This window comes from Colletotrichum lupini, chromosome 8, assembly GCF_023278565.1.
Source record: "Colletotrichum lupini chromosome 8, complete sequence".
Classification (NCBI taxonomy): Eukaryota; Fungi; Ascomycota; class Sordariomycetes; order Glomerellales; family Glomerellaceae; genus Colletotrichum; species Colletotrichum lupini.
The window spans coordinates 2,434,886-2,447,556 of NC_064681.1; the positions used below are offsets into that span (position 1 = coordinate 2,434,886).

Below are 12,671 nucleotides of genomic sequence, written 5' to 3' on the forward strand. Positions count from 1 at the left end.
TACTCGTCTTGTAAAGTTTTCCTGGTGCACATTTGACCCCGACTGCCTAGTTACACCGAAAAGGATTTTCCCACCGCAAGCCTTCGCGTGAATCTTCGCCTGTTGCGAAATTCAAGACAATGATAACGAGAAGAGATGAGGGGGGAAATGAGGGCCGTTCTTGGGAAGACCACCAAGAACGACACGACAGACTTCACCGAGAAACACTTCGGAGAAATATGTGATGCAGGCAACCGGCCGGCCCTTTCCTGTCAGATGCAGTGGTACAAGTCGTCAGTGCCAGTGTCATGCCATGCCATGTGTGCCTGTACGCATGTGTGTATGTATGTATGTATGTATGTATGTATGTCAATGCCATGCCGAGGTCGTGCCATGCTCTACCCGAACAACATCATCTTGTACAACCGCAAAAAAAAAAAATTCCCCGGATCTACATTTTGTGTAACCTAAACACAAAAAAAATACAGCCTTGAATCCCAGACTTGGATAAAACCACATCTCCGAATCGTGACGCACAAATGTCTCTTCACCGACTTCTTCCCGTTGAAGAAAGATCAAGGAAATTCGAGTCGAGACGAGGCGGCATGGTTACACACGCATCGCGCCATATGGTTCTTCACCGGTGACCGGCATCCTCGGGCCATGGGTGACACCGAGTGAGCGCTTCATCGGCATCCGAACGACGTATGTCCCTTTCAAACCAAAAAAAGGTATCCCGCCCACATACCGAAAGGTGTCCAACGTCCCCCAGACTCACAGAGTCACAGGTGACATGACATGGCAGGTTCTGAATGACACAAGGGCGGGCGCAGCAACCATGGTATCATGGCTAGACATACATTAGGGTTTTGGTTCTTTTATATTAGTGCTTGGCACCTTCTTGGTCTTTCCTGCATCATGGCACGCGTAGAAGTTCCATAGTTCTTCAGACCCGGACAAGCGCTACCTATAGATTCGCTTGACCAACCGGACGCGATACCGTTCTGACCTGGCAGCATCATAGTCATACGCGAAACCGAAGCGCAAGGGGTTCGATGTGGTGCAGAGACTCCTTGAACAATACTCAGCATGATAACTGACCAAAAGGCAAGAGCGTAGCGTGAGGAAATAGAAGTATTCTGCGTCAGGAGGTAAAAAGAAAGAAAACTCGAAATTGACAAATAACCGCCGTTCCAGTCCATCAGCCTTGCGTGCTGTTGTGACGTGATCTAAGCCCATATTTTTTCTTCTGTTTGCCATGCTCCGTGAACCATTCCCAAAAGACCCGAAATCTATTGTTAGAGAAAGAAACCGTTCCTTCTCGCTAGTACCACTACCAACATTTGTCGTGCTCCCTCGCTCGCCCCCTCGCCTTACTTGCTCCTGCCCCGCCAACTTTGGCGTTTTGCCCAAAGGAAGAGAGGAAAGGAAATAACCAGGTCGTTGTTTGCCGTAGAAAAGGGGTATTGGGCATTGCGCGGCCGAAAAACTCCGTTACGTATTGATCAAAAGCGTGAAATGAAATGGAGACGGGCGATGGGCGCGTCTTCTTGCGGTCGAATCAAGGAGCTAACCGGCCGGAGCGTCGGCGAGCGAACGAGCTGTGGATGGATGATTCCTCCCTGCCGATTTAGGCTCAGTGCCTGATGGTTCCAGATTGTGACCGGGAAAGGTGCCGTCGCATCATTCCCGTCTTCAGCCAGGTACGGAAACTCGAGGGCATCATCGCACAGGGGCTCAGCTGTTGACACAGGCGCTAGGGCGTGACCCCCCTGTGGACGGGATACGCTCCCCGCCGGGACCGTTAAGCTGCGGCCAGCTGCAGAGGTGCCTGAGCCAGAGGGTCCCACGTGCGCCATGCAGCACCGAAATTCGGCCCCACTGAGCTAAACCAGAGTTAAGACCGAGGACCCTGCCGCGACGGCAGGGGGGGCGGACCTGGTCCTGTCTGGGTGGTGTAATCGGCGTGCCTTCAAAACGTCCGGGGAGGGTTGCAAACAGAATGATTGAAAAAACTCAAAAATCGAAAACGGAAAGAGTTGCATGGCTTTTTTCGTGTCGACGGCCGCCGCCAAAAGTGAAGGAATCAAAGGGGGAGAACCCCGCGAAGAGGAATCCGATGTTGTCCGATCCGAAAAAATCCTGACTGTCATCGATCGCCAGGGCATTTCTCAAGCTCATGCGCGTGGTATTGCGTGTTTGGTGGTGCATCGCTGTCGGGATGAACCAATATAGTCCTGCAGCGTCTGAAGGTCTCAAAAGGGGGCCCTAGGCTTGTGTTAGTAGGTGACATCCATCAATTGCAAGATGACACAGTTTGCAACTGCCGTGCCGCATTGTCCACCGACGGGTATTTCCATCTGGAAACCTCGTAGGTAATGAAACAAGAGAGGGCAATGAGATCGGGGATCGGATAGGGCGAGACATTTGTGTCTGGGTGGTGACGGAAGGGAGTTTGCGTCATCAGAAGCAACTAACATGTAGCTGGATTTCGAACGAGGTGACTTGCTCGAGGTGAGCAGCAGTGTGTCTTTGTGAACATACCTCGAGTGCATCCAATGCCAAACCCCCACGTTGCCGGCATGCCTCCATCTTGCGTCCCCTCACGGTGAGCACCATCTTTCCCGCAGTCGGTCGTCTGGGGTGCTCAGTAACGGCGCCGACAAACGCTGCACCTCAGGCGCTTTGAGTGCAGGGCCGGCAGGTGTGTAGCTTGCAATACCGGCACTCAAAGATACTCCAGTGGGGTCCAGAATGGCATAGGTTGCAGGTCCATTGGATCAAGGTGCTGTCCGACTTGATCATTTTGAACGAGTGGGCGCAGGGGCCCGCGACGGCCATCTTGAATCGAAAGCAGCTGGAAGGCCTGGGAAGCTTAGGGTCTTAAAGGTTGTGTCTGGAAGGACCCGGACGTGCTGGAAGCGCTGTGCGTCGTGCGCGCGATGTCCTGAACCGCGTGGTTTTTGGTGCCGGCGCTGCTGTCGGAGTAGTTGGTTGGCCCTGAAGATCGAAAGTAACGTTCGCTAAAAGCTTTCGATTTTGGCCCTCTGGGAGAGAAGCCTAACGGTTCGGTGGCAGAACGACGGTCAAGCTTTTCCTTGTCTTTTCTTCTTTTTCTCTCTTGGATCTGTGGAACTGTATTAGCAATGGAATAGACTTATTTATGATCATTATTTCGGTAGGTGATGCCGCCGTCTTAAACATGATGTGAAGGCTTGTAGGCGGGTAGTTGGCACTCACATGAGAGAGAGAGAGAGGCCAAATGTTGATGTGATGTTGACGAGCAAGGGGGTGGGTGTTAAATCAAAGTGTCTGAGTTGAAGAACTGAGTCAACTCGGAGTGTTTGGAGAGGATGCTAAACGAAGCGGGTGGAGTGTGGGAAGGGAGAAAGAAAGAAGTCGGAACCATTAAGGATTCAAGAGGAATCCAAGAACACAGGAGGATGTGGTTCTTGTTTAAGAAAAAGGTGAAAGAAGGTTTGCCGGTCGGTGGTGGGTGCTATTGATGGCATGGATGTGATGGGTAAGGATGAGGGCGCGAATGAAGGAAGTGCGGGTGCAAGTGCAAGTGCAACTACCGCGAGGCAAGTGCAGTTGCAAAGTGAATCTCAAGATGAGCGAGGTATCCGTGTCCGTAAGGTCAGGTATTAAGTTAGGCCGCCCAAGGTAGAAAGAACTTCCAGGGAAGGTGAGGCCGGGTGAGGGCGAGGGCGAGTGTGAGGGTTAGAATGATGTGCCCCACGCCAAAGTGTCAAGGAAGGTTACGGGATGGTCCGAGGGTTTTGGGCAGGAAAGAACGGCAGCAGGGAAGGGGCCATATAATGTCAAGGAATGTCGAGTAAGGAAGTCGCGCCGACATGGTCAGGAAAAAGGAGGAAGAAATGAAGCATATGCGCTTGCACGAGAGAAGTGGGAAATAGAGGATAGGAAAAAAACTAACAAACTTTAGGAGCTTCCAAAAACCGAGGCAATCAAGCTGCCTTTGGTCAAGGTGAGGTAGGTAGGTCGGTAGGTACCTTGGGTTGAATACAAAGGTGAGATGGCTTAGTATTGTATGGCAAGGTACCTTGTGGTAGGTAGGTGCTGCTCGGTACGGCAGAGAAAGGCCAGTGCCGGATGTGATGATGTATGTGTGCTTTGACAGCAAAGCTTGGTGGTTTCTTCTTCTCACAAATAGCCAATGCAAGCCAGGCAAAGTCAGCAATGGCAATGGACGCCCAAGGCAATTGCCGTTGGCTAATGCTGTGTGACTGGTCGAGCAGCGAAATGAGGGAAAAAGGTCGACTGAGATGAAGGTGAAGTGAGATGACTAGCAAGCGGGTGTGAGGTGTAATGACGATAAAAAACAAATAAAAATAAAGATAAAAGTGCTGCTGAGAGCCAATGCAGTAAGTAGCTTGAGCTTGAGCTTGGGGTGTAGGCACGGAGTAATAGAGCCCTTTGGTTTTTTTTCTGCTCTCGATCGACTTCCGGCCAGTGGTCCTCAAGCAACCCTTATATGGATGGACCATGGTCCCACGGACGGAAAATCGTCTGATTGCAATGCAACAGAGAGGGCTAGGTATTCCTCGACAATCGCAGCTTGTATAAACTCTAAGCATTGGTATTACCGCATGTCCCGTTCTTCGGCAGAATTCTGAGGTGCTGTTTGTTGCTGACCGTCCCTGTCCGCCCGGACCCAGCCCGTCCCAAGGTTCACAGCGGGAGCGTCGGATTGGACATTGGATTGCCCTGTCCCCGTTTCCACTCCTGGTCCGTGTTGTCGTCTGTCCGTGCCGGTATTATAGAGGATGCACAACACGGTACTGGTAGGGCTGCCAGACTTTTGGCTGGCTCTGGCCGGTGCCTCTGGAAAGTCTAGTTGACATTGCCGTGATTCTGTGACGGGAAAAGGACGTAACGAATCCCGGCGGCGGGAAGCTAAGCATACACTCCGTACCAGTCGTAAGGTAGTAAACTCTTTCTTTTTCGAATTAGAGCCCGATCATAATCCAGTATGACAGCAGTAAGGGACTAATAAGGTACGAACACAGCTCTGGAAGCATACCTAGTCCATGAGTCCCGGTTTCCGATGCTCACGCAGCCACTGACGGGATATGCCTTGCAGTTCAGACTTTAGAGGCGCCTGCGCTAGGTTGGAGAAGCTCGACTTGTGGTGCCCTGCACGGTACCACAAGGTACCGCTGTCATTCCTCCCCAATTGTACCTTACCATAGCATGGATCTGGAATAGGTTGAACTTTCAGAGTGAGCTGAGCTATGTACCGCAGTAGCCGGACGTGGCATCGTTACAGCACCGAGACAGACTCATCACATCTATGGTGCCCTCTCTGTCCTTGACAGGTACCTACCTGCCAACGGTTAACCGACCCAACGATGCCGCTTTCTCGGCCCTACCGCTTTTCCCATCTCGTTTGTTCGAGCCGGGAGCACGACGTCTTTACATGGATGCCATGTCAAAACGTCTCCCGTCATCATGGCCGGCCCGTTTCTGTTCGTCTGCACTTGGGGCCTGATGATAGACCAAGGTACTTCTTCAGTACTTTGCCCGAGAAAGACAAGACGGGCGCTACCCACCCATGGTCGCATGTCATGTCTTGTATCGCCTAAAGCTAAGGTAGAAAAAGGGCTTCCGCATTCCTAGTTGCCCATCTGCCATGCGTGCCATGCCCCTTGGGTACGCAGTGAGGTCTTGTCCGTAATGACGACAAACCATAATGATGCTTGCTAGTGCAACAGACGGTCGAATGCCGTCGCCCCTTCTTGCATACCTTGCCGTGTCTCGCCACCGTTAATGGCCAACGGCCATCGTGCGGAGCGGCAGCAAGGGATTTGACAGACAGGACCCATCAAAATGATACCTTTTGGTTGTGACTTGATCATGATGTATGGGCCGTTCCTTCGCATTGCACAATGCCTCGTGGCACATCACTACCGCTTCCACGGGAGTATTTTGTCTCTTCCGCTTTCCCCCCCATTCGCGACAAGGATAGTTGTATTGTTGTCGACCACGCTGGCTGATCTTGAGTCGTCTCGTGGGAATCCGAGCTAGAGGTCGTCATATTGCCTGGCTGTGCTCCTTTCGTCTTGGTTGCAATCAAATCTGATCCGAGCAAAACCGCCGCGTACTTCTCTTACCACGCCCGGCACCCAGGTTTTCGGACTGTTCCATTCAAAGTAATTGATCTGGTTCCCCGTTTCCAGCTGCCTTCTACGGACAACTTCGATATCGATCTACATCTCAAGCTGCAAGCCAATAAATCTTCCAACTTCATGTAGCTCGGCTACCGTGCTCTGGGAGCTTGGGACTGTCCCCGTGCGTGGTGTACCTTGTCGTGTAAATTCAAGGCCCCTGCGCCTGACAGGTTGAGCCTCTGTGGCCCCGGGATCTCCTCCGGCAGGCTAAATTTGGTCATCATTGGGAGGGTGGGGCTTGATGAAATGTTTCTGTTTGACTTCAAAGGGAACCTGATCCGGCCACAAGGTTCCGTGGCGCAGGGCCCAGAGTTCTGACATGTAACAACCACGACCCAAAGCCAATGCGTCCCATGCGGTTGACATTTGCTGGCGGAAAAGGAGAGCAATCAACCTGTGCAGGGTATGACATGAACCAAGAATAACAGCAAATGCTCTCTCAGGTAGAGAGACGGCAGGGCGTCCAGCTCCGGCTCCCGAGTTGGTCGTCCGATTGGCTCGTTCTGCTGACGATACCATGCACGGAGCTATGTACTTGGTATCCGTAAAGGCCACTCTGGGGTCGGCAGTGGATCGGATACAGTACGACCGGGCCTCCGGATGCACCGTCCTGTCTAGAGCACCAAGTCTGAAAGTCTTTTGCGGGCATGCGTGGTGGCAGAACGGTCGACAGGGCCGGGATATGGAGAACCCACGACTTCACCACGAACACTTTCAAGGTCCAGGCCTCGTTGGAGAGCGAAAGAGGCCTGTCTGCTCGAGTGCCAATGTAACGACGTAGGTTTCCGGGCTTAAGTCTAGGCTGTATGGGCTGTTATGGCTATGGTGCGGCCTAGGTCGCAACCTTCCTTGGTGAAGATAGACTGCTTGTTGCATGGGCAGATTATCTCCAGCCTAGAGCGGTACATTTGCAGCTAAGCGGCCAAATGCGAAGATCCTTTTCGATCCGGTTGCTCGCTGTGTCTTTGCGCCACGAATCTCTCCGTGCGGCTCGGAACTCTCCCAGACAGGGCGAGTGGGTTGGGTTTGGCCATGTGTGGGGGAACGCCCCAGAAAATCATTGCAGTTTCTGGTGTCCTGTCGGGGAAAAAGCGGCATTCTGTTGCGACGAAAGCAGCATGCTTCGTACGGATAGTTGGGCAAGGAGAGAGAACCTAACCACACAGATTAAGCGACCGACAAGCGCATCGATGCCGCATGTACTTTTGCAACGCCTATCTTCTCGAGCAGAAATTGCCGTGGCCAAGCGACTGATTCTTGTTTTCCGAGATGCTGCGCGCGTATCATGAGGTGGTACTTAATATCCTCAAGTTAAGGGCAAGGAAAAAGGTTGCAAATGTGGCAGTCGAGTCTTGTCCGCATCGAGGCAAACCCGCAGGACCTTTGCAGGGGATCAGCTCGTGGCCACTGGCTGGGTCGACCATGCATTGCGTGGCAGATCTCTTCTGCTCTCCCTTCTCTTCTTCTCCCACCTTGGCTTGTACCCACTGAGACCAGATTACCTGCATCCACTGCCCAGAAGCACCCATGGCGGGGAAAATCCTTTTGTGCCCCCAATGGGAAGCCGGCCTGGGGGGCATCCAAATCTTTCATCGAATGTTTTTTGAAAGCGCAAGGCGAACGAGGCTTTAGCTTGAACGATGGGCTAGATTGGGTCGTTAGAGCGTGGCCAGTGTAGCAAACCCACTAGAAGGATACTGGGATGGTGCCGAGCGCCGGCAAGTTCTGCATCTGCCGCGTTTTACGCAGGCAGGTATCCGTGACGATATAATGTAGGATGAGCAGCGATGTTCAAACGCCGGGCCCTCAGGAGCAGAGTATCGTGAAAACATTGCGTCGTGTGGCATTGAGAGAGAGAGAGGAGCATCAGCGAACAGCTAGGTGACGTTCTGAGGGTCCTTTCGTACAACGCAGACGTGAACGCTGTCCGAGCCATGAAATGAGTTGAAGACTGGGCGGAGACCGACGGATGACGGACCGTACGTTCGTAGGTACACTGCAACAAGGTACGTATGTGATTGTGAGCCGCATGACCTAAGTTTGGCCGGATTCGACCAAGGGATGATACCCGTTGACGACGACCAGGAGTAGGCTTAATTGCGTTCGGCGTTCTCTACTTGTCCCTGACAAGGCTCCTCGGGCCAGTAGCCTGGACGGACCGACGAGGGAGTAATCCCGAGATAGTGCTGCGAGAAACGGGGCAATGATCCATTGCGAAACAGCTGTCATGGCTTACAGAAACGGCTTCAAGGCCCTGGCGCAAACAAATAGGTTGTCTTTCCGAGTTGGCGAGCCAGGGTCTGAGCCGCCGCCGTTTGAAGCCAGGGTGATTAGCCTACCGTGGACCATAGACCATGGGCCATGTCAAAGTCAGTCCACCATGCAACGCGGAGCTTCTGGAAAACGGAGAAGGTGTGGATGGAGGCCGCTTTACCTATAGAGTATGGAGTATGGAGTAATAGTGTGCGGTACGGATACGCCGTGATGGAGCAGAGAGGAAAGAAGCGCGCCCGAGGCGGACAGAGACAAGAGAAAACGAGCGGCCGGAGCACTCCGGACATGAGTTGTTGTCTTCTTTTCTCTTCCTGTAAATGGAGAGCGACAAGGCATCGACACGTGTAGGTAAGGCGTGGGAAGGAAGGTAGTAAGCAGCCTTGAAGCTAGGGTCGCCAAGATGACGGCGTTTGGAATGGAGTTGAATGTGCCGAAGCGAACGTTGACCGCGGACGCTGTCTTGTTTGTTGCCAGCGGTCAGATTGGATTCTGGCTTCAGGCTTCAGGCTATAGTGTAGGAATGCCGGGCTAGAGTGAGTGGTGTGGATGTTGCAGAACCCGGACTGGAGTTGCGAAATAGCCTCGGGCGTTAGCTTGCTTACCTTAGGGTGAGGTAAAGTTCCACCTTCTGCATAGCGCCTACTTAGGCAAGGACCGGAAACTCAACGTCAAAGCTTCCTTCCCGGACAGGCCTGACAAGCAAAAACCCACACAACCTTCAGGCTGGTCTGGTGCAGTGATACTGGTGGTGGCATCCCAAAGTTGAAAGCTGCATGCTGCCCGGATTGAAGATTGTGTGTTTCTGGCAGGCGCAGGGAGACAACAGAGGGGAGCCCCAGGTGGCTGCCTTTCTTCGCCAACCTCCTTGAGGTAGGTACGGTAGCGAGTCTCGTTTGACCGATGCCTTCCCAGACCGATTGCCAACGCAGCACCACACTTTCCAGACCAGTCACAGATTTCAATGTGTCTATCCCAATTACAAACTACGTGGGTTCTTGAAAACCGAAGGAAGCCGGAAGTTTGAGGCTCGAGACTTGCACACCCATTCCCGTATCTAGCAATCTTGGGTATGACAAGGCAAGGCGAACGCAGCGCACATCAGCTTTGACCGTCGACCGAGACCCCTTGGTGCCACCCACGTTCTCGCTCATGCGATACGGAGTACATACCTAACTTGCGGAGTACGTACGGGCAAGCGCCTGAAGAACGGGATGGAGGCAAGCAAGGGCGCAGCGCATGCTAAGGTACGAATACTAATTGGGCAAGTCTAGATATCTATGGCGTAAATCAACTTCCATTCACTCCAAGACACCTCTTCCTGGCCAGCCGAAGCCATCAATCTGGAAGGAAGAGGCTCTGGAATGTCTCCCGGCACCTTCTTAGCTCGGCTCGCCCGCCTCATGCCGTGATGCCCCATCTCCAACATCAGTTCTGGTACAAAGAACGAAATGTCATCCCCTCACTCACTCCTTCCATCCCGCGCCCAGAAACGGTAAGGTACTTGGGCTTGAGGTACCTTGAGGTATTCTGCAAACACCACTGCTCTTGCCCTGGATCGTGGCTTGTCACGGTTGGCATCACATGACCTCCATGTCACGCTTCCCAAATCCACTTCTCATCCACTCTCATTGCATTGCCAATGACAATGACGGAGACAGTCACATTTGGCCCGCTGGGTCCTAGCGGCTCATCCGCGACGTTGGAACCGCCTTCCATTTTGACTTCAATCTCCCGCTGTCGGCCGCCTCTCCGCATCCTTCCCTTTCAACATTGCCCATTGCCCGTTGCCCATGGAGCTGTCTGCTGGCTGCGGGCATCTTTTTCATCTAATTTCCACATGATGCCATGCATGGGACTACGTAAGCCTTGCTTCCTTCAACCCCTCCCTCCATTCACGTAATGTCTGTTGCGTCAATACCCGGCCACCGCCGCTTCACTTGACCCTTTTGATTGCCATCGAGGGGACAAATGCATTCTCACCTATCGTCACAGAGCGTCACACTGCATTTTGCGCCTGTCAATATGACCGACAAGCATCCAATATTTGGTGTCAGCACTGAAAATCCTCAAGAGCCTCGGCCGCTAGCAATACCTACGTACAAGACGAAGTTGACTACACTACACAATAGCACGGGTACGGAATACAGACACGAATAATACATACATTGAGCTATCTCGAATCCTCGGCCGCTTGTCGATTCTCAGCCTGACCCTATTCAGAGCCACTTTTCTAGGCCCTGCTAAAAGGCCGAGCTCAACTTGAACTGGCCGTGTTCGGTACTCTCCGCCCCCTCTCTCTATCTTTCCCGTTCCTTTCCAACGACACGGTCGAGGCTCTCCGCTCCGCCTTGTCTCCAGACCGGGCTCACTGACCTTACAGACGTCAAGATTCCACTTCACGAGACTCCGGGCTCGTTCCGGGCTCGCCCTCGGTTCCCCACCCACAAGACCAATTCCAGTCTTGTCCGCAGAATCTAACCCACTATGACCACGTCTTTTGGCTTTTTAACGACAAGCATGTATTTCGCCCACCTCCGATGCTCTCAATACCCGCTTACGACGACGCATCGCCGAACTGTGGGTGGTCAATATGATCATGGATTGTCCCATGTTATGATTTTACTCGCTACAGCGCAGTACGTTGCGCTGGTTCCCTCCCTCCCGGCTCGTTCAGACATGGGGGTTTGGACTGTGGTTCGATAGCGCCCCGGTAAGGACCACACTCGGTCAAGTTGGGACGATTACCTTCACACCCTTTCGACGAAGCGAAAGCAGTGCCGGTCAAATGCCAGAAGACCATGAGAATTGCAGTAGGCCGACACGACCGACCAACCAGCAAATTCGACCCCTCGAGATGATGTGACTGGCTGGCAAGGATGTGCATGCACCCTGACCGTTTGATGCCGGCCAAGATCTGCACCTCGCTACAAGGGGCGACCACCGGCTCAACTCGAAAACAACGCCAAATCATATTGCCAGAGAGACATCTTTTTCTCTCGCCCCGCTCAATTTTGTTGTCCTAGAATTGGACTCAAAACCTGAATAACATGAAAATTCGCAAATGTTGGCACCGACCCGCCTATCCTTCGGGGAACACTATCACAACTTTCAACCCCATGAGCCTCGAGGCTATGTCGAATCAACCGATAAATGATGATTTTGGTCACTCGCAATGTTCTTGGCGAGTCCTTCCACATATCCTGCCCTGCCGCGAGACAGCGTGATTGGATCCGGGTCTTACTCCGTGCCCGTATTCACAGCGCTCCCTCGCTAACGACCTAGATGGGTACTCACTGTATCCGCATAACAACATCCCAGCCGATGTACTCCACTATTCGCCATCCTACTCAACAACAGGCATTCTCCAGACCATGCCACCATCTCGCTGCCAGATCTTTTCAAATCAAGGCACAACAAGAACAAAAGTGTACCGAGGCAGATTACGCGCTTCTGTATTGTCTCTAATCGAAAGCAGGAGACTCTACTCCGAGATGATTCTTATAGCGGCCTTCTCTCAAATGGCATCGGATTCCTGAATCACCGCGTTGAGCCTGTAACTTCACTATTCGCTACCCATGCGCCGGTGATGCTCACATGCAATAGATTCAGGTGGACTGCCTGAGGACGTCGACTAATAGTGCTCTTCTGCTTCTCACATTCAATCTCATCTGCGACATTTCGAGCATGTCTCGAGCCTGAATATCAAATGGCCATGTATTCCCTTAGCGAAAACCGCGGTTTACTTCGTGCTTTCCGATGGTTTGGAGGCTAAGGGAGCTTCTGCTCAGATGACCATGCCAACGACTGATCACGTCTCAAAATTGGGATTCGCCTGTTGGAATTGGTGTGTTAGCGACATAAAATGAACAACTACTTTCTTCCTCCCAGGCAAGCTTTAGCTATCCATTCTACTCACGCAGACGAGCGGAGGATCGACTAACCTAAGTGAGCTTAGAGACGTTTCTTAGCTGGCCTTAAACCCATCTATTATCTGTCTCGACGATCCTTTCTGGAGACAAAAAACTCCAGCCGAGGCAGCACGACCGTTTGGTTCCTCATCAACCATCCCTTCTGCCAGGCGTCAAGTACCCCAGACCCGATAGCTTCGAGAAGTCGAATACTTTAGGCGAGGAACAGGCCCTCTGAAGCACTTCCCTGCCTGTCCTTGCGGATCGGAAGCCTGCCCCTGCGAGACCGCTTTGCCGCTATTGGACGGCTACACTT

The 12,671-nt window shown here is 52.6% G+C and overlaps 3 protein-coding genes across 3 annotated transcripts; 1 reads left to right on the plus strand and 2 right to left on the minus strand.

Moving 5' to 3' along the window:
• Nucleotides 1-857: 857 nt before the first annotated feature.
• On the minus strand, nucleotides 858-1,181 carry CLUP02_15224 (uncharacterized protein; the record flags this gene model as incomplete). The annotated part of the gene is made up of 1 exon (XM_049294148.1): nucleotides 858-1,181. One exon carries the CDS (start codon nucleotides 1,179-1,181, stop codon nucleotides 858-860), a length of 324 nt encoding a protein of 107 aa, XP_049151294.1.
• A 303-nt stretch (nucleotides 1,182-1,484) lies between these two features.
• CLUP02_15225 (uncharacterized protein) lies at nucleotides 1,485-5,572 on the minus strand (the record flags this gene model as incomplete). The annotated part of the gene is made up of 19 exons (XM_049294149.1): nucleotides 1,485-1,720; nucleotides 1,782-1,923; nucleotides 2,011-2,247; nucleotides 2,294-2,452; nucleotides 2,524-2,654; nucleotides 2,718-2,836; nucleotides 2,892-2,979; nucleotides 3,045-3,106; nucleotides 3,220-3,335; nucleotides 3,417-3,553; nucleotides 3,745-3,874; nucleotides 3,943-3,995; nucleotides 4,046-4,512; nucleotides 4,590-4,728; nucleotides 4,786-4,836; nucleotides 5,059-5,123; nucleotides 5,191-5,284; nucleotides 5,349-5,416; nucleotides 5,484-5,572. 19 exons carry the CDS (start codon nucleotides 5,570-5,572, stop codon nucleotides 1,485-1,487), a joined length of 2,583 nt encoding a protein of 860 aa, XP_049151295.1.
• Nucleotides 5,573-10,469: 4,897 nt separating this feature from the next.
• On the plus strand, nucleotides 10,470-10,925 carry CLUP02_15226 (uncharacterized protein; the record flags this gene model as incomplete). Its single annotated transcript, XM_049294150.1, has 2 exons — nucleotides 10,470-10,581; nucleotides 10,828-10,925. The coding sequence occupies 2 exons, from the start codon at nucleotides 10,470-10,472 to the stop codon at nucleotides 10,923-10,925; spliced, it is 210 nt and encodes a 69-aa protein (XP_049151296.1).
• Nucleotides 10,926-12,671: the final 1,746 nt, after the last annotated feature.